Source organism: Stylophora pistillata, chromosome 1, assembly GCF_964205215.1.
Source record: "Stylophora pistillata chromosome 1, jaStyPist1.2, whole genome shotgun sequence".
NCBI classification, from domain to species: domain Eukaryota; kingdom Metazoa; phylum Cnidaria; class Anthozoa; order Scleractinia; family Pocilloporidae; genus Stylophora; species Stylophora pistillata.
Window position 1 is genome coordinate 20,633,278 of NC_142519.1, and position 18,519 is coordinate 20,651,796.

Below are 18,519 nucleotides of genomic sequence, written 5' to 3' on the forward strand. Positions count from 1 at the left end.
CTAGGAACGATATCTACAGCATTGCTTTTTGCCGAAAGGCCACTTAGGCACCACGTAAAATCATAATGAAACTTTATCTAAATATTAATTTTACATTTAAAACGCTGATCTTTTGGTTATTTCAACCGCGGGCTCAAACGACTCGAGTCGCTGCTCGCCGATAGTCCGATATTGAAGTGTCGCTCACGGCCAACTGCTCGTAAATTAAAGTGATTTCTTTGAGGCTTTTTTGGTATTCCTGGAGCTGTATCGACATTGGAAAGTGGTTCACAAGTGGGAACTTCAGTGAAATAAGCTCAAGCATAATTTCAATCAATCGATATGCTGTTTCTTTAATGGTGTAACTCGCACTGTGTATGCGTATGTTATTAGTGTGAACATCCTTGTACTTGTTTTCATCCTCGGAATAATAACTATCTCAGAAGTGCGAAATAGGCTACAAGCGCGGTACTCAGTTGTAACACAAGCATAAGCATAAACATAAGCGAATGCGCAGGTGGGCACAGCTGCAACATAAACATAAGAACAAGCGCTCAGTCGATGTTATGTTAAATAGCGGGGATATGGTTGGTAAGCAGTATAATGTTTCCTGATAGCCTGAAAGTCTTTCGCTTATGTTTATCCTTACGCTTATGCCAACCAAGTCTTAACTAGACAATATAAGCACAAAAAGAAGGCAACGTTTTGATAATCCTTTGCATATATGCTTATCCTTATTTCCGTGCGTTCCATCCGGCGTATAAGCTTTTACATTCCTATCCCTTTGCTTGCATCGCAAGTAAATACTGAGCTCAATATTGGAACAATAGTTTTATGGTAAACAAAACAGCACCCTTTTGAACTTTCTTTCCACAAACCTATAAAGTAAAATCTGGAACAGTGATTGTCTTACACTAAATCCTAATCAGGCCATATTTTCTGTCTTTGAGGCCTAATTTAGTTTCACATCATAATCCTCACAATGCTCATTTACCAGTCTAACGATCCATACCCTAGTATGGAAATCAAATACCCATTTCTATTGACAACACAAATTACATTGACTTCTCCAATTCACGAGTTGGCTCACAGAGCCTTTGATTTTTGCTTGTTTGCGTCAATCACGCGCATTCGCCATCAGATCACCACTGGCTTTTTTACTGTGTTTACGCTCAGTTTAATTGCGATGTGAAAATTAATGGGAAGGTTCTGAATAAATAACCCCCGTTCTGGCTTGTTAGTATGTCGGCTGAAAATGTCCTTGGCTGAGAGATTGTCCTCAAAAATTTCATATTTGCCCTCGAAGCCTCGCTTCTCGGCCAAATATTCATTTTTCGGACAATCTCTCAGCCGCGGACCTTATCAGCCGACATACCAGCCGCCCGAAGGGTTTATTTACTAATGATATGAGTATTTGATATTCAAAACAGTAAAACGCCAACAACAGGACAATGAAAAAATCAGCAAACTAAATAATAGACAACGAATCTGGCAATCAAAACTTTACCACACAAGTAAACACACTTTGGTCATAAGAAATCTACAAAACAAGCCAATAGCCTTTTCTGTCACCAGATTACGGGACAGGTCAACACTTTTTCGATTTCAGAAACTAATAATGCAAGCTAATGACCTTCCGGTCACCAGATAAACCCTTTAACTCCCAGAGGTGATAACATGAAACTTCTCCCTATAATATCCACACTTTATTCAACAAACAGGTAATGTTATCAGAGGGGGTCTTTTGGATTTTCGGTTTTGCGGTTTTGACTGATTTTTCGATCGGTTTTTGGGCCAAAAAGGTTCGGTTTTTCGGTTTTGATGTTCAGAGCGGTTTGCGGGCTTTACGTGTTTTTGCATCAGGTTTTCATTTTTCACGAAAACTCTGATGCGGTTTTCGGTTTTTCCTTTTTGACCCCTTTAAAGGTGACAATGTAACAGTTTTGTCAGATTTGCAAGCGGTTTTCGGTTTTGCTGCCTTTTTTCGTCGGTGTTTCGGTTTTGGAGGTTTTATTCTCCGGTTTTGCGGTTTCCCAGAGGCCCAAATGCCCCCTCTTATCAGGTAGAAGTTATCTACCTGATAAGAGGGAAATCTGTAGCAGCTTGAGGGGAGAATTAACAATCAGATCTTGGGAGTTACAGGGTTAAGGCACAAGTCTATAGCTGCGATTTACAATAGAAACCGGGAAAAAACTAATCACAGAAGCACAAAGGGCGTTTAAAATAAAATGCCACAAGCGAAAAGATAAACACGAACCATCAAGCTTACAGTAAACAGAATCTTTGGCTCTGGCTGAGGCCTTTCCAACACTAGCAGACGAGATAAGTAAATAACCGGTGCTCACTCCTACTAAATATAACGGCCACCTTTTATTTGAAAGGATTGATTAGCAAAAAGACTCATTGGATTCACCTCAAATAACAATGAGTACGATCTTACATTAAAAAGGAATAAAATGTCTTTAATGGGGTGGACTTGTCCAAAGCTTATAGAGAAAACGGTGTAGTCGTTTTGGTTTGTTTTGACATGTATCGAAGTAAATAGGACGGTCATCTGCACTCGCCTTGAACTGCATTCAGTGAAATTACAAACACTTTCACAAGACAATAAACAGTTAAAGCCACAAACGAGATAAACAGCAAAGCTTGCACACCCAAGGCAAATTAGTTGCTTTCAACGAACTAGGAGCCTGTGATGTTCTTGTCTTTGTTAGCTAGTATATCTGTCCTCAAGCTGGACTGGGCAAATTTACCGAAGCGCTTCTGCTGCTACTATGTGATGCCATACTGGCAGTGGTGTCTCAACGGCGGCTTATACCAGAGAACATTAGAGTCGCATCCCCCCTTAAAACATGGGAACAATGGAGTCACCCGCTCCCTCCTGGTAGTTGATATCGCACAGAAGATGGTAATGCGTTTCATTTTTGGTAGCAAGCTTTCTGGGAGTCAAAAGGTGTGGATCTGGAGGGGGGAACGGTGATAGCATTGGTCCATAAACCGAGTTAGCACACAAGCTAAGTCCTCTTAACTGACATACCACATGAATCCTTGCCAGAACAAGGAAACATACTACCTTGCAAGTAATGCGGCTATGATTTTCTGCGTGACCATTCCAGTCTTACTTGAAAAAGCTCACCTTAAGTCGACATTTCGGCTGATAATGGTCATTCATGAAACGTTTTCACAAGAGAGCACATAGTTTTATTTCAAATGGGTTTTGGCCAATAAGCATTCTGTGGCTGGTTACGCGCAGTTTATGCCCGTTCTCAGTTATATGTTCCCACCAGAACATAACAGTCACAATAATTGTTATGATTGTTATGTCGCTACTGGAATTAAGTCTTGGAATATTTAATTAGATAACAACAGTATTGAGAAGTTGTTGAGATGCCGGATGTCAGTTTTGTTTTTGTTGTTGTTGTTTTTTTAGGAACCAGTGGTTTGATTGCACAGGTTCTGATACTCTCTTTACTTGCAGGAGCTAAAATCTGTTTTGTTTTGACGCTGCGCGAAGGGACGCCATCAAAAGAGTTTGATCTGATCAAAAGTACGATGAGCCACGTGGTTGGAAAATATGGCTTTCACCCTACCAACTACTGCGTGATTTTACATGACAAAGAAAGACTGATTGGTAACATCAAATTTGGACAGGAGTGTTCAAAATCTATGCTAACGGAATTACCAAAGCCAAACTCGCCTAGTTCACTCTGTGAAGATCTCAAGGCCGCTTGTCGTGCATTCGAAAGTCAAAACATTTCAAATAAAGCTAAACAGGTAAGTTAGACGCGCGTGCGACCAATTTCCGCAGCTCTGTCGAGTTTGGTAAGTCACAGGAGGCCCAAGTGTATTGCGTGTGATCTTGGGGTCTAAAGGTCGTTAACGGGAATACCTAACATATGAAGATCGAATTTAAAGCGTCAAATGAGCGTGGACCGTTAAAAAAAGGAAAAATTATAAAAAAAATTAATAAAATATTAAAAAGGATGATAAAAGCGAGGAATGTACGTATGAAGTCTCCTTACCTTTTTTCCGCGGCCGCTTTGTCACTTACGGTCCTTTTAACTCTATTTTGGCGACTTCCTTTGTGACGCGTGTGGTGCAACCAGTCAACTGTGTTTTTCTTGATAAAGTTTATTGGTAGCACGAGACGCGTTACCGCCCAGCTATCGAGCCTTAGTAAGGTAATACTTTCCTTTGTAAATTCGGTTACATTTCTATCAGGTACCGAGCAGGAACGAGAGTGCTTCCCACTGTATACTCAGTTAGAACGATTTTTGCTCACAATCACTGCATTTAACTTGTGCCTCTTGCACTGCCTGAAGTTATGAAAATTCAACTTAGATTGATTATGATTACTGCACGCTTCACTTGATATCTGTTAGAAAAAAATTTCAGCTTACTGTTTCCCCCAGAAAAAAAAAAAACAAAACATAAAGAGTGTAGTGGCATTTTCAAATACTCTTACAAAGAAAGCAATGGACAAAATACAAGAAACAAACCCTAAAAACTAAGAGATAAGAAACTAAATATGTTAAAATGAGTGGCGTAACCAATTGCAAAGAAGAAAGGCTGATAGTTTTGAAAGAAACTGTTTGGGGCTGCGTCGGTGGGAGTAACGAAATAATTTGGATATATCAACAAGGTTGAAATGGTAAATTGGCCACCGTAACGATTACAAAAGCTGACGTTTCGAGCGTTAGCCCTTCGTCGGAGCGAAAGAAGCAACGCGGCAAAAGAAGCAACGCGGCAAGCAAGAAAAGGGGAGGCCCACTTTTAACTACAACTGTAAACCGTAACAAAATCCCAAAACAAGGCCTTTGGAGCCCGAAAGGGCAAATTAGCAACAACATTTAAGGGCCCCTCCAGGGATTTTGTTGCTGATTGGCCCTTTCGGGCTCCAAAGGCCTTGTTTTGGGATTTTGTTACGGTTTACAGTTGTAGTTAAAAGTGGGCCTCCCCTTTTTTTGCTTGCCGCATTGCTTCTTTGCAATTGGTTACGCCACTCATTTTAACATATTCAGTATTCTTATCTCTTAGTTTTTAGGGTTTGTTTAATGTATTTTGTCCATTGCTTTCTTTTTAATTAGGTTTTTTGTTATCTTTTTATTAGCACCATGTCATTAGTTGTTATCTGTAATTACGTAATCATTAGCACTTCGATCTTATTTAATGCTATCTTTTTTTTATTTCAAAAGTTGTAATTATCTGAAGAAGGTCTCGGACCGAAACGCTTTTTATTAAATTTTTTATATTTTTGACGTCAGAAGTTGTCCATCCTTGCAATTTTTAAACTTTCTACGTTCGTGTTTGCTGTGAGGTTTGGACTGCGAATCTTTTATGATCCTCCTGGCGCGGTGCACCTTTGTTGGCCTGAGAGTTCCACTAACGACTCCCTATATATATATATATACACACACACACACACACATATATATATATATATATATAATACTATTATAATTAACAATTATTCGCCGAAGGCGAGGTGAATATCGTCGAATAATTCCCGAGACGAAGTCGAGGGGATTATTCGACAAGATTTACCGAACCTGAGGCGAATAATTGTTTTAGTATAATTTCAGAGCTGAACAACAAAGAAATTTCTAAGATCATAACATTTTAGTAACATTTATTAACATTTTATTTTTACATTTTATATAAACCGCGTGGAGCGGTTTATATAGCGTCATATAACGAATCACTCGACCAATCAGATTGCTGGAAACTCTTTGCTCAGCTGTAAAACTATACTAATAACTGAATAAAACTCAGTCAAATTGGACATAATTATATTTACAGTATATATATACTATTTTAATAACTGAATGTAACTCATGAATAAAGGCTGATAGTTTCGAAAGAAACTGTTTGGGGCTGCGTCGGTGGGAGTAACGAAATAATTTGGATATATCAACAAAGTTGAAATGGTAAATTGGCCACCGTAATGATTACAAAAGCTGACGTTTCGAGCGTTAGCCCTTCGTCGAAGCGAATAGAGGAATTGTGGGTTGTGTGTGCTTTTAAAGGCAGAAAATGGAGCTACGTTATTGGTGGGTGCATGGCAACGAGAAAAACATGAATAAATTAGTGGAATGAAAAGCGTTCATTGATCCCTGTGGGATTTAGACTGCCGGTTTGAAAGATGAATGTAACTCAGTCAAATTAGAGCAATTAGAGGAATAAATTGATTTGTGCCTATTCTGCACCTTCCAGCATTACCTATAAATAACATCTATTATTATCCAACTACACCTAGACGAGTACAAATAACGCCATAGACGAGTACAAATATCACGCGGTATTTGTACTCGTCTATTGTAGAGTACCGGTTAAACAGGTTTTCTCGAATCGCGCAAGCGAAGAATTGGATTGTAGTTAGTAGTAGTAGAAGTAGTAGAAACTTTATTAAAGTGTCAAAAACCGTCTAGCCAGGGAACAAATCCCTTACTAATTTGGGGACACCAGTTACGAAAAAAACAAACAAATGGCGGACCATTTGAATCATATTTCCGACGACGAAGAGTCAGAATGGCTGGCAAATATAGATCCAAGTTCATTAGATGAAGCGAACGAAGAAAAGCAGCTTGACGACCAGAAAATTTCTACAATTAGTGAAGATAATAGAAACAGCAACACAACAACGCGCCAATTCCGTTCCGCTTCGCAAACTTCTGTCACGCACTCCCCGTAAATAAATATCCGCGAAATTCGCCCGCACTGAAATAACAGTTTGGCGTATTGGATAATAAATAACTTATTAGACGTTTTGTTGTGTAGTATCGCTGAGTATTTTAACTCGTTATTTGTATTTTGACTTGCCCTACAGGCTCGTCAAAATACGGCACAACTCGTAAAAATACTCAGCGATACTACACAACAAAACGTCTAATAAGATATATCAGTTATCAATTATTGTGAAGACAGATTGATTAAATGGCTAGTCAGACAGAAAGATTCATATTTAGAAGAATCAGTTCGCGTTGAAAGTGATTTTTATTTGTTTTTCATCGAAGTTTTCAAGCAGTCCTTTTTTTATAACGCTAATATAGTTTTCAAGATCGACAAGTCTCGGTACATAATTGACAAACCTTGTAAGTTGGTTTTTGAGAACTACAGCTGTAAATATCATAATTTCAATTAATTTTTGTTTTCTTCATCAGGTGCTCGTGCTCTTTCTCAATGACTTGAAGCACAGGGTCAAGAACGAAGGTGACGATTCAGAAAAATATCGAAAGGAATTAGAGAAGAAGCAAGTTAACATTGTTCCAATCGGTATTGGACAGTACGCCAAATTATCAGAATTGAAAAGGATGCAAACTAAAGATGGTACAGCAAGTCACTTTGGAGAACACGAGTTACCCGAGACGTTAGGGACGGCAATCATACAAGGTAAAGTAGGGATATTCAATATTACGAGATGAAAACACCCTGCCCAGAATGATTTTTTCCAATTTAGTTTTGGAAAGAACAAGAAAGTGTTACATCCCGGTATAACTCGAATTGAGTAAGGTTTTAAGCGGTGACATATTTTTAAGGTTCCAACAATAACACACTATGATCTTTCTCCACTGCGTGGAAGTGTCACTGCCTTTATCATTTAAATGTTTTTTTTTTTCTTACAGGAATCGAAGGAAAGGATATATACGGTGAGTACTGGCTATTTTTGGTGGCTAGATTTCCAGAGATCGTTCATGAATTTTTAACTTGGAGTTTTTACAGGCTATCTGTGCTCTCCGAGTTTTTTTCGAGATTCTCCACTCTAAGCTTGCGTCTCAATCATTGTCTTTCAGAGAATTACATGGATTACTTTACGACTCCTTATTTCGTCTTTTTTCGGGACACCGTGAGCTATCTTACTCTTCTTGGTCTTCACTTCGCCATTTGCCTGTCTCCTTCAACTGTGTCTTTCAGTGGACTAGAATGGTTCGTCTTAATTTTCTTTATGGGACGCATTTTAATGGAGGCGGATCAGTTTATCAGCTCTAAAATGGAACGGAAAAGGAGTGATGAACCCAAACAAACAAAAAATGAGGCGGGATATATCTTTCCGAAGAAGCTTATTAGCTACTTCAGGTATATTAATTTCTGATAGGCCTTTTTGTTTTTCGGACAACACTAGTTTTACATACACGCAGGTGACATACATCTATCATGCAGATGACGTACATTCATATGAGCAGTGACTAGGGTAACAAAATGGACCACTATTGACTGCTTTGGTGCAGCAGTATGGGTCACTGTATATTGTTTAGAGCTGTATGAATCACGATAAAGGGGACCATTTTCAATGCTTTGGTGTATGATACCTGGTAACTTCGTCGCCAGGAAGACTCGCCACCAAAGTGTAATCGATCTCGCCGCCAAGGCGTGTTACCTCGGCGTGTTACCACCAAACACTCATCCAATGGCGATTGTTGTCAGTGTATTAAGTATAGTTATTGCATGTTCGATTAAATAGAGATACCTTTGCTTGAGCTCCAACTTGATCCTCGTTGTTGTTATGGGGTAAAAAGTTAAGAGGACCTCTTTGTGAGCTTTCAAAATACTGGATTTTTTCGACAAAAAAGTGCATGCGATCAGTAGCATTTCTTGTCAATCTTGTCGTTTGTTCGTTTGATTAAAAAGTTCCGGTCACTTTGGTTCGCTGTTCCTTAGATCAACATTCTAAATGTTTACAGGTTAGACGTCCTTGCTCGATAATCCGTATTGTATCTTCTTTGATCAGATCTAATTATTGGCTTTTCGATCGTTACGCTCATTTGACTCACCTTCCGCTATCTTGAAAAAACTATTGAGCCTTCAGCACGGCTTCGCAGCATTGCCCATGGCATTCTTATTGCGATACTCATGAGACTCAAGATCACACCCAAGAATCGCCTAAAGCTTTGAATTTGTACCAAATAAGCTAGCGACCTTGGTGGCGTGATACCTGGTAGTGGCGGGGTGACTTGATATTGGCGAAACTGCCTTGGTGGCGAGTCTTTCCGATGGCGAGATGACTGTAAACCGGGTGTATCAACAGGAGCCATTATTATACAACTACCTTCCGTAGGGTACAAATATCATGCGCTATTTGTATCACAGAGAACCGGTTAGATAGGTTTTCTTGCATCGCGCAAGCGACGAATTGGAGTGTAATAACCTTTTAAATCATTTTCTGTTTAAAAAATGTAGCAACATATAGTGTGCATGCTAGAACCGATTCTTTTGGAAATGAATGATCAAGTGGTAGAAAAATGGAGATTCTGGCTCACCTAGAGACAACCTTGATTTTCAAGGCAACTCATGAAGACAAAACTGTTTCAAGGTTGTCTTCAAGTCAACCTTGAATTTTCAAAATGAGTTCTGAGACATTTGTTAGACAACCTTGATTTCAAGGCAACACATGAAGACAGCCTTGATTTCAAAATGAGTTCTGGCTCATTTTGAAATTTCACAAGTTCACTGTGTGAAATTCAGAGTCACACCTTTGCTTATCACGCCTGAAGTGAACTTGTTTGATTCAATGTCTTTCATGGTTTCATACAACAGAATCGCCATCAATATTGCTTCTTTTTATGAAGAATAAGTGGTGTGCCTTGATTTGTACTTCTGTCAAAAGAGCGTCTTTGCAAATGAGAAAAGTATGACAGTCTGAGTATAAATTGAACATCATTTCCACCTCGTTCAGCTCACCAGAAACATAGGGATATCTCACATTTTTTGTAGAGTCATGTTTCTTCTCCTTCAAGCCAACAGGCTTTGAATGAGTGTTGAACTTTTTGCGTCAACCACCTTTTTTTTTATTACATCAACAGGTTTCTTTCCTGCCAATCTTGTTTCTTCACGATTCAAAGCCAGTACAACCTCTGGAAACCTCTTTACTTATTCTCTTGAAGTTCGATTGAATCACTCAACTATTCCTTCATCTCTATGAAGAACTTGATTAAGAACTTATTCAATTTCTTATCATATACTTAATCAGTTTCTTCACAAATACCATCTATTTCTTTACACCGACCGAAGGTTACAAGAGGCGCACTCGCCATTGTCATGTACTTTCCATATCTCAGACTACCGGCAATCATTCCGAGTTCTCTCTTTACCATGAAGTTATCGTTAAAGTCCTCCTCAATGAATAATTTCTGTTTATTCGCAATTTAACTAAGAAGTGAAAAAGAAATAAAAGAGGTTATCCCTTTCGAGTTTACCTCCTCCTAAAAATAATTTTAAAAATATTTACGTCTGATTTAAAGATAGAAATTGATAACTAAATATTCGCGAAAAACAATATAGATAATATTTGAGTCTCTTCTTAAAAATTTTGATATTATTCGCCTCGGCAACTTCTTTTGGTAAATTATTCCATGCATCAATAATATTGCGTATTTCACAGAAACACATAATGCTTGAAATCGAAAACTCAACCAAACCAGTTAGGGGGGTTTTCGACTGTACGAGCTTAGAATCTTCTAACAACAACAATAATTCGCGGTATCAAAAATGTCGGTATAAACACGACGATTTTCTTTCAAGAGCAGATGGGAAAATTCCCGGATGTTTTACCTAAAACATAGGTCCGCAATGGGAGCTACAAATTATACTTATGAAAAAGAATATTTAAAAATATTTAAAGTTGCGGATGCAGACATAAGTTTAAAAAAGTGGTTAACTCTTAAAGGTCGAAAATCACCTGCAAACGTAAAAAATGCTGAGGGGTCTAGAACACGAAGCCTGTTTATTGTCTTGTAATTTGATTATATCAACTAAGTTGAAATTGGAAATTGGCCACCGTAACAAGTAACATTCAGTAAGCGAGGAAAATAATCTTCTTTGATGCAGGGTTGGTCATCTAAGGAACTTTAGACGTTCTTCATAGGACATGTCGCTTCCATTGTTACTAAGGGCACAATTAGACGCTCTACGTTGTACTTTCTCTAACACGTGTAAATCTTTTTTGAGGTGTGGACACCAAACTGGAGAACAATACTCCAGTATTGGACGCACTAGACTCTTAGAAAGTTTCGAAAACAAATCAGGATATTTGGGACCCACTGTTCGTCCTATAAATCTAAGCACACTATTAGCCTTATTTGTGCATTTGTTGGCTTGCAAGCTCCATGACAGATTTGAAGTAATGTGAATTCCAAGATCCTTAACTTCAGATACAGCTTTCAAATGGTTGCAATATAGATGATTTGGAGGACTTGAAGTGTCATCCATTTTAGAAATACGAATTACTTTATTTCGCATTTATCGGCGTTAAATTTCAATTGCCACTCGTGCTCCAAGGTTCAAAGCGAGCAAGATCTTTCTGAAGCTCGTCCACATCTTCATTAATATCCCTCAATACCCTGTACACCTTCATATCATCTGCAAAGTTTTGTGTGTGACGAAATGTTTCTTGAGATAGCATTAATATAAACGAGAAATAAAATGGTTCCCAACACGTTTCCCTGGGTTACAGCGGACAAAACGGAGGTCCTTGATGGATAATAGGGAGCTTAAGCAGGAGAGACTTCGGGGACGACACCGCCGTCAGATTCCCGACGGCCTTGGTTTGACGTCGTCGCTCTCCCGCCAAATGTTAATTTGTTAAGCACGGAAGCTGTTTTGCCAGGACGCGGCCATCCTCTGTTCCTGATATATTTTTGTTTCTGCTCCAGTTATGGCCAGTTTTAAAGAGTTTCGTCAGACCCTTCTTCTCTACTACGATGCTGATCTTATTAGTGATGAGGATTTTATAATCTCGTACGACGCGTTTTCCTCACGAAATCCAGATTTTCCTTATGATTCGTACGATCACTTTGACTTGGATAACATGAACGACGACGAATGCATAGCCGAATTTAGAGTGAGGAAAAGGGATCTTCCAACACTGGCTCAAGTTCTTAGGATTCCACCGTCATTTCAACTTTCGCAGATAAATAATTTCCTAATAAGCTTACTTACCATTTGGGGGGAGATTTGGTGCTCGTTGCATCCTTCTCCGTGGCCATTTCTATCTTCCAAAAACTGTCTTAAAAAGGCACAAACTGCTCTTAAACTAAAGTAAAAATATAACTGAACATCGATTGAAATCGTGTGAACCACATAGAAAAGTTGAAAAAAACTACAAAAGCCATGAAATCTCATAAATCACTCACATTTCACGACGCTGTCAAATACCTAAAACTCACGTCGTCGCCGGAAGGAGGACGTCGTTTGTCGAGGGTATGTCATGCGCAATGGACCTTGTCCCAGTCTCAACTGCTCATTGACGGCGGCGTCGTCTTCAAAAGTCCTCCTGCTTAAGTTCCCTAATGTCCCCGTAGAGCGATTCGCTGGTATCAATTTGTTAAGAAGCATCAAAGCCAAGACAAGAGTGGATCGCGGATACCATATGCGTGTATCTTTGTCATGAGGCGTTCGTGAGGGAGCGGGTCGAAAGCTTTTGAAAGGTCTGAAAAGATGACATCAGTCGTCAATCCTTTGTTTCTATCACGGGCCCAATCGTGAAACAAAGATAATAGTTGAGGCAAATAAGGTTTCCCTTTCAAAAAGCCAAATTGCTCTGGAATAAAAATCTCATAAGTTGTCCAAAAATGAACAAGATGTTTTCTCACTATCATTTCACACACTTAACACACCACCGATGTTAGCAAGACAGAACGGTAGTTCTTGCGGACGTTTTTATCACCTTTCTTATGCAAAGGGGTAATATCAGCCAATTTTTAGCCACGCGGCAACATACCCGACGCAAAGGATGCATTAAAAATGTCACTAAGTGATGAAGCCAAAGTTCCAGCGCATTTCTTTAATATCATGGGATGGATGTTATCCGGACCAGCAGATTTACGAGATTTCAACTCGCTTAGAACCTTGTTAATATCCGTTGGTGAACAGTGCAGAAGGCTAATGCCCGAATCTCTGATAACTTGATCAAATGATGGAAACTGAATTTTCAGAGTTTTCACTTGTAAAAGATGATGCAAAGTATTCGTTCATGTAATCAGCCATGTCACTTTCGTTTGTTAGCATGTTGCCATTGTGGCTATGAGTTGTATCAGTCATCCAGTTGAGAGTATGAAAAAAAGAAAATAATTCAAATACTGGAAAATTATAGACGGACGATCGACGATTCGGCCATATCGCACGACCTTCATCAGGAAAGTGCCGAGTCACCCTGGGTCACGTAAGTGTCACGTGATAGCTGACTCGGCACGTCCCGTAACACACGGTCCCACGTATGCGATAGCACAAACCGCAACCCTCCTTTCTTTCCTTTGGCACCAACGAAGCTGTTTGGAAGAGGGTAGAGGACCCTTCTATTAATAAGAAAGGGGGGTTGCGGTTTGTGCGATCGCACACGTGGGACCGTGCGTTACGGGACGTGCTGAGTCAGCTATCACGTCACACTTACGCGACCCAGGCTGACTCGGCGTTTCCTGATGAAGACTGTGTGATATGGCCGAAACGTCGATCGTTCGTCTATAATTTTCCAGTATTTGAACTATTTTCTTTTTATCATGTTGCCATTGTCTAGCTTAATGACAATTGGGTCACTAGATCCTTTACGCCTGGACTGCAAATAATTCCAAAAGAGCTTGTGTTCGCTTTTATCATGCAAATCATTTGCCAGATCATTTAGTTACTCCCAGCAGACCTCGTCACATTCTTTCTTTACAAACTACTTGCCTTTTCGTATGTAGACTACAACTCATCATTATCAATATGCTTGGCCCTCTGATACAATCGTTTCTTTCTGCGCACAAGTTTAATAATCTCCTGAGGGATCCATGGAGCACGGTGATATTTCTTCTTTCTCCTTTAAGAGATGCACTCATCAACGGCGGTGAAAACATAGGTCCGACCACGCGCTCCAAACTTCATTCATATCATCCGGAAGAAAAACGCAGCGCCATGGGATTTGTTCAAACAGTTCATTTAAGCGAGACCAGTCAGCCTTGTTGAAATCATAAAACTCTCTTTCGGATGATTTCCGATGGTAAGGGTGAACATTCACGTTAAAGGTTACAATGTTATGATCCGAAATTGGTTCTCCAACCTCGAAGTCACAAACCATATCGCTCTCATTGGTCAGAACAAGATCAAGGATGTTGTTACCTCTAGTAGGTTACAAAACCATCCGAGTAAGGATATTATCTGACAATATATCCGAAAATAATTCGTTATCAATTGTATTATCCAGTATTAATCTTTTATACCAATCCATGTCCTTAGGATTGAAATCCCCGACTAAGATTATTTTTGCTTGAGGTACCCGAAGCTCCAAGTTCTTCTGCAGTATTTTTAAACATTTGGTGTGTCTTGACGGAGGTCTGTAGAACTCACCAAACACAAAAGACTTGTTCTTTGAATAATGGATATCAAGCATTAAAAGTTCAATATCAGATCCTTCAAATACATCTCGTTGATTGCAAATAATCCTACGGCAACCAGGACTCCTCCGCCTCTTCGGTTTCTATCTCGCCTATAAAGGCGAAAATTTGAAGGAAATAACTCTGCAGAGTTTAACGATTCATCTAAGTGTGTCTCTGTAACGGCGATGATGTCGAAGTTTTTTGAGTATACATCGGCTTCAAAGGACGCGGACTTGTTTACCAGGGACCGAGCATTGAGGTAAGCCACTTTAAGTTTTTGAGTTGGGGCGGGATTTAACTCTATATCTCCTACTGAAAGCAGTAGTAAAGCTTAAGCGAATGCCGTAATTATAGCGGCGCCATCTTGTGAAGCGGGTGTGAACTTGACGATCGAAACTCGCTAAACACCAAATGCTCCTTATTGCTGGTTCGTCGATAACTGATAAGCTGATATTTGTGCGAGAAACTTTGGTGCTATGATTTTCATCACTTGGATTCCACTTCTGCTTGAAATTACCAGACAAAAGAAACAAAAGTAGCGGAGCCCAGAAACGCATGGTCGCCATCCCATACATATTAGGAGGAAACTCCTTCAGAAGTTTTCTCCATGAACAAGGAGAAAATGAGCTTCACATGAAAGCTGAAGAAATGTATCAACCATTGCATCGCAATGAAGTTTATCGTCTCTTGAAGTACTTCTCAACATCTTGTTGAGAAAGCCTCTTGACTTGTTCCTGGGTGAGAGCTACACCAATCAGTTCCTTCACTTCACCACTTGCAACGAGAAAAGCGAGTTGCACTAGATGATCTGAATCACTTGTGGGTTCGGCCTCGAGATTGTTAGTAGCATATATGATTTCTTCTAGTTCATTCACGTGGGATGGCATCAACAGCATTATCAAAAGGAAAAAGAAATCTCGAAAGTCAATTGGGTGCCACAGGGTTCTGTTTTAGGTCCTTTATTGTTTCTGATTTATGTTAATGATATTTACAAGGCTTCAAACAAACTAGGAATCTATCCATTTGCTGATGATACAAATCTGTTATATGCTGATAAGAATTTAAAATCACTTGAATCTGTTGTAAATGTGGAGCTACTTAACGTCTGTGACTGGCTAAGCGCTAATTAAGTCTACTTAAGTATAAAGAAAACTAATTTTGTTACCTTTCATCCATACCAAAAACCCTTAGATTATGAAGTTAAACTTAGTATATATGACAACCAAAGTAAGACTGATAAGTATAGAACGTAAATCATATGTTAAATACTTAGGGGTACTAATGGATAGTAATCTCTGTTGGAAATATCACATCAGCCACATCGCGTCAAAGATCAGTAGTCATATAGGTATAATATCTAGATTAAGGCATTTCACTCCCTTCGTGACTTTGCTTAATATATATATATAGAGAGCTCTTTTTCTTCCATATATCACCTATGGCCTTACTGCCTGGGGACAGGCAACCAAAACGCACCTAACAAGATACTCCATCTTCAAAAACAGGTAGTCCGCTTGATGAATTTCTCTAAGTTTAATGTTCACGCTGTTCTACTTTTTTTCTCTACCAATATTCTGCCTTTACCTTTAATCTACTTAAAAAAATTGCTCTATCTTAATGCATAATGTCTATAACAAAGTCGTGCCATCTAACATTTCTGCTCTCTTTAGACCCGTTAAAGATGCTCATCATTATAACACACGATCTTCTACCGCTGGTTACTTCTGTACAAACTACTCTCGACTAACTCACTATAAAAAATTCTTTTTCCTCTATGGCCACAAAAATTTGGGACTGTATTCATGATGTTTTGAGGCAGCTCCCAAAATATATTTTCAAGAAAAAAATAACCGAATCCTTACTTCAAATCCTTCTAAACCAGGATTCTTATCCTGATATTGATACATCAATAAACGAAATGACAAGAAACTAGATTTCGTTAAAATAAAGAGTACTTTGAGCTTTTCCTGTGTTTAATTTTGTGCTAGTGGCTTCGTAATTAGTATATCTATATTTTTGTGTTCACTTTTGTAATTGACATCTCTTTGTAATTGTTTATTTTTTGTCATTAGAATAATAATTGACACGTTTCACATACTACCTGCCTCGATTAGCTTCGCTAGACTGCAGGTAGTCTTTATTTATAAGTTAAATTGGGAGTATAATAATAGTTTAATAATAATAGTTTAATATTTGTAGTGCACAAATTCCAGTTACATAATATCAAATGCGCATAAATAAATAAAGATGTATTCATATCCATTTTTTATGTTAAATTTCAAAATTTATTTTCAATGGATGGCGAAGTGATAATATGAGATGTGAAAATTTCGCTTCCTTTAGCTTTGCTATCAATTCTATCTGCTCTCTTTCATCAAATCGCCTGCACAATCATCAAATATAATCTTCATATTCTCAGCCAAAGGTGTGTAGAAGAGAAGTAAGGCAGCGATGTTCTATCTATATGGTTTTGCGGTATTTATCATCTGCTGTGTGAGGACCCAAAACCTGATTCCCTTATGTCTTGCGCTGAATGCTAAATTCACGAGTTCATCCGTCTTGTTCTTCACATCTCTTGAACCAGCGCAATCATCGAGAAAGATCAGCGTGCTAGTTCTTTCATACACATAACTACATGTAATAATCTTGTGCCAATGATCTTGTCTTGGATTGGAGTCAAGATAAATAAATCCTCATCCGAATCTCCGAAAATACCATACGCCTTGTTTGGATGATGTTGGACAAATCAGGACAGTGTAATCGAACTTTTGAATGAATTTATTGCCCAAGAGGTTGACTAGGTATCTTGTCTTTCCTGACTTTGTAGGTTCGACTGGTGATGAATTGAATGGAATATTTTCAGGATTCACATTTTAAAGTGGCCATGAGCAAAAGTTTATATCTTGTCTCCTCTTATTATTCTCTCATCATCATTAGCACTCAAAGCGATCTTGTTGGTATCCGGTCACCTCACCACCAACGAAGTCGCCACCAAGAGGTCGACACACCACCAACCATCTCGCTACCAAGAAGTTGAGTCGCCACCAGCTATACATGACTATAAACGCTTACACTTACCAAGGATAAATGATTTTAGCTATGACAAACAGTTAACGAGGCACTTTTTATTTTAAAGTTCCACGCGTGAATCAAAGTCGATTTTTTCCGTTCTCTTCATCAAGCTCTATCGAGTAGAACGGCAAAGCCGATCCAAATGATTCATTAATTTGTCCTTCAAATGTAAATTTTAAGATGTAACGTGTAAAGTTGCGCGAGACTTATGCACGTGTAGGGATCAACAAATCTATTGATCCCACATAGTAATTCATACTTCCAACTGTGCATTTACAAGTTCGATGAATGCTAAAGAGGTGATATCTCCACTTAGTTTCACTCGTTCCCAGACTGGGAATCCTCGGACTTTCCGTCTCGCGTTTTAATATCTGACAAAAAACCTTAACGTTGAAGTGCTCAAATAAATAACACTCGATCAGTTCAATTTGTCATAAGAGTTAAGATAACAAACACTTAAAGCATATACCCAAACGCAACAAAAAGTAACGTTGTCTTTAGGGAGCTCGCATTTAGTTTGCACGGGTTTAGATAACTCGCAGAAATAAGTTTCAGTATACTTTAAGTAAGTTCAGTGCCGCGTTGATTAACTTTCAATTCACTAGACTAAGGTTATTGTTTAGTATAGGTTCTTAATTAGGTCGTTAGGGTTTTGATGTAACTGTTTCATTATTTCATAACTACATTAAGAAAAGTAATGTTTATGTTAGATCGACTGGCTCGTTTCGCTTTTAACTGTACGTAGTTCAATGGGAACTTTGGCTGAAACAGGGTTGTTCGAATCATAAGTATCTTCATTTCTTTCTGTCAATCGATTTTCGACATATCTCGGGATTACTGGCAACATAATGTTTTAGGTCTCTGCTCCCTGTAAACAATGTGTAAAAAGAATAGAACATTTAGTATATACAGTGACGACATTATACTAGCTGGTCCAGGCAATTTACCTAAACCTCAGTTCTACAGTCGACTCCACTCCCGATAACTCGAGCCTCCAAGGGAAATGAGCAAAAGGTTCGAGTTATTGGAAGCTCGAGTTATCGCGGGTAAAATTACGTGGAAAATTACCTGAATGGCAAAGAAAATTTGTTTGAGTTAGCGCGAGGTTCTAGTTAGCGAGGGTACG

The 18,519-nt window shown here is 38.8% G+C and overlaps 1 protein-coding gene across 6 annotated transcripts in view; it reads left to right on the top strand.

The window, feature by feature from the left end:
- Positions 1–18,519, top strand: part of LOC111329136 (uncharacterized) — a 118,839-nt gene that overhangs the window by 77,680 nt on the left and 22,640 nt on the right. For all 6 annotated transcript variants that reach the window (XR_015994712.1, XM_088743360.1, XM_088743372.1 and 3 more), the window contains 4 exons: positions 3,458–3,753; positions 7,140–7,368; positions 7,602–7,625; positions 7,770–8,052. Coding sequence is in view for 5 of the 6 variants with exons in the window: in XM_088743360.1 (XP_088599486.1) it covers positions 3,458–3,753; positions 7,140–7,368; positions 7,602–7,625; positions 7,770–8,052 (832 nt within the window). In the remaining variant the exon portion in view is untranslated. The remainder of the gene's footprint in view (positions 1–3,457; positions 3,754–7,139; positions 7,369–7,601; positions 7,626–7,769; positions 8,053–18,519) is intronic.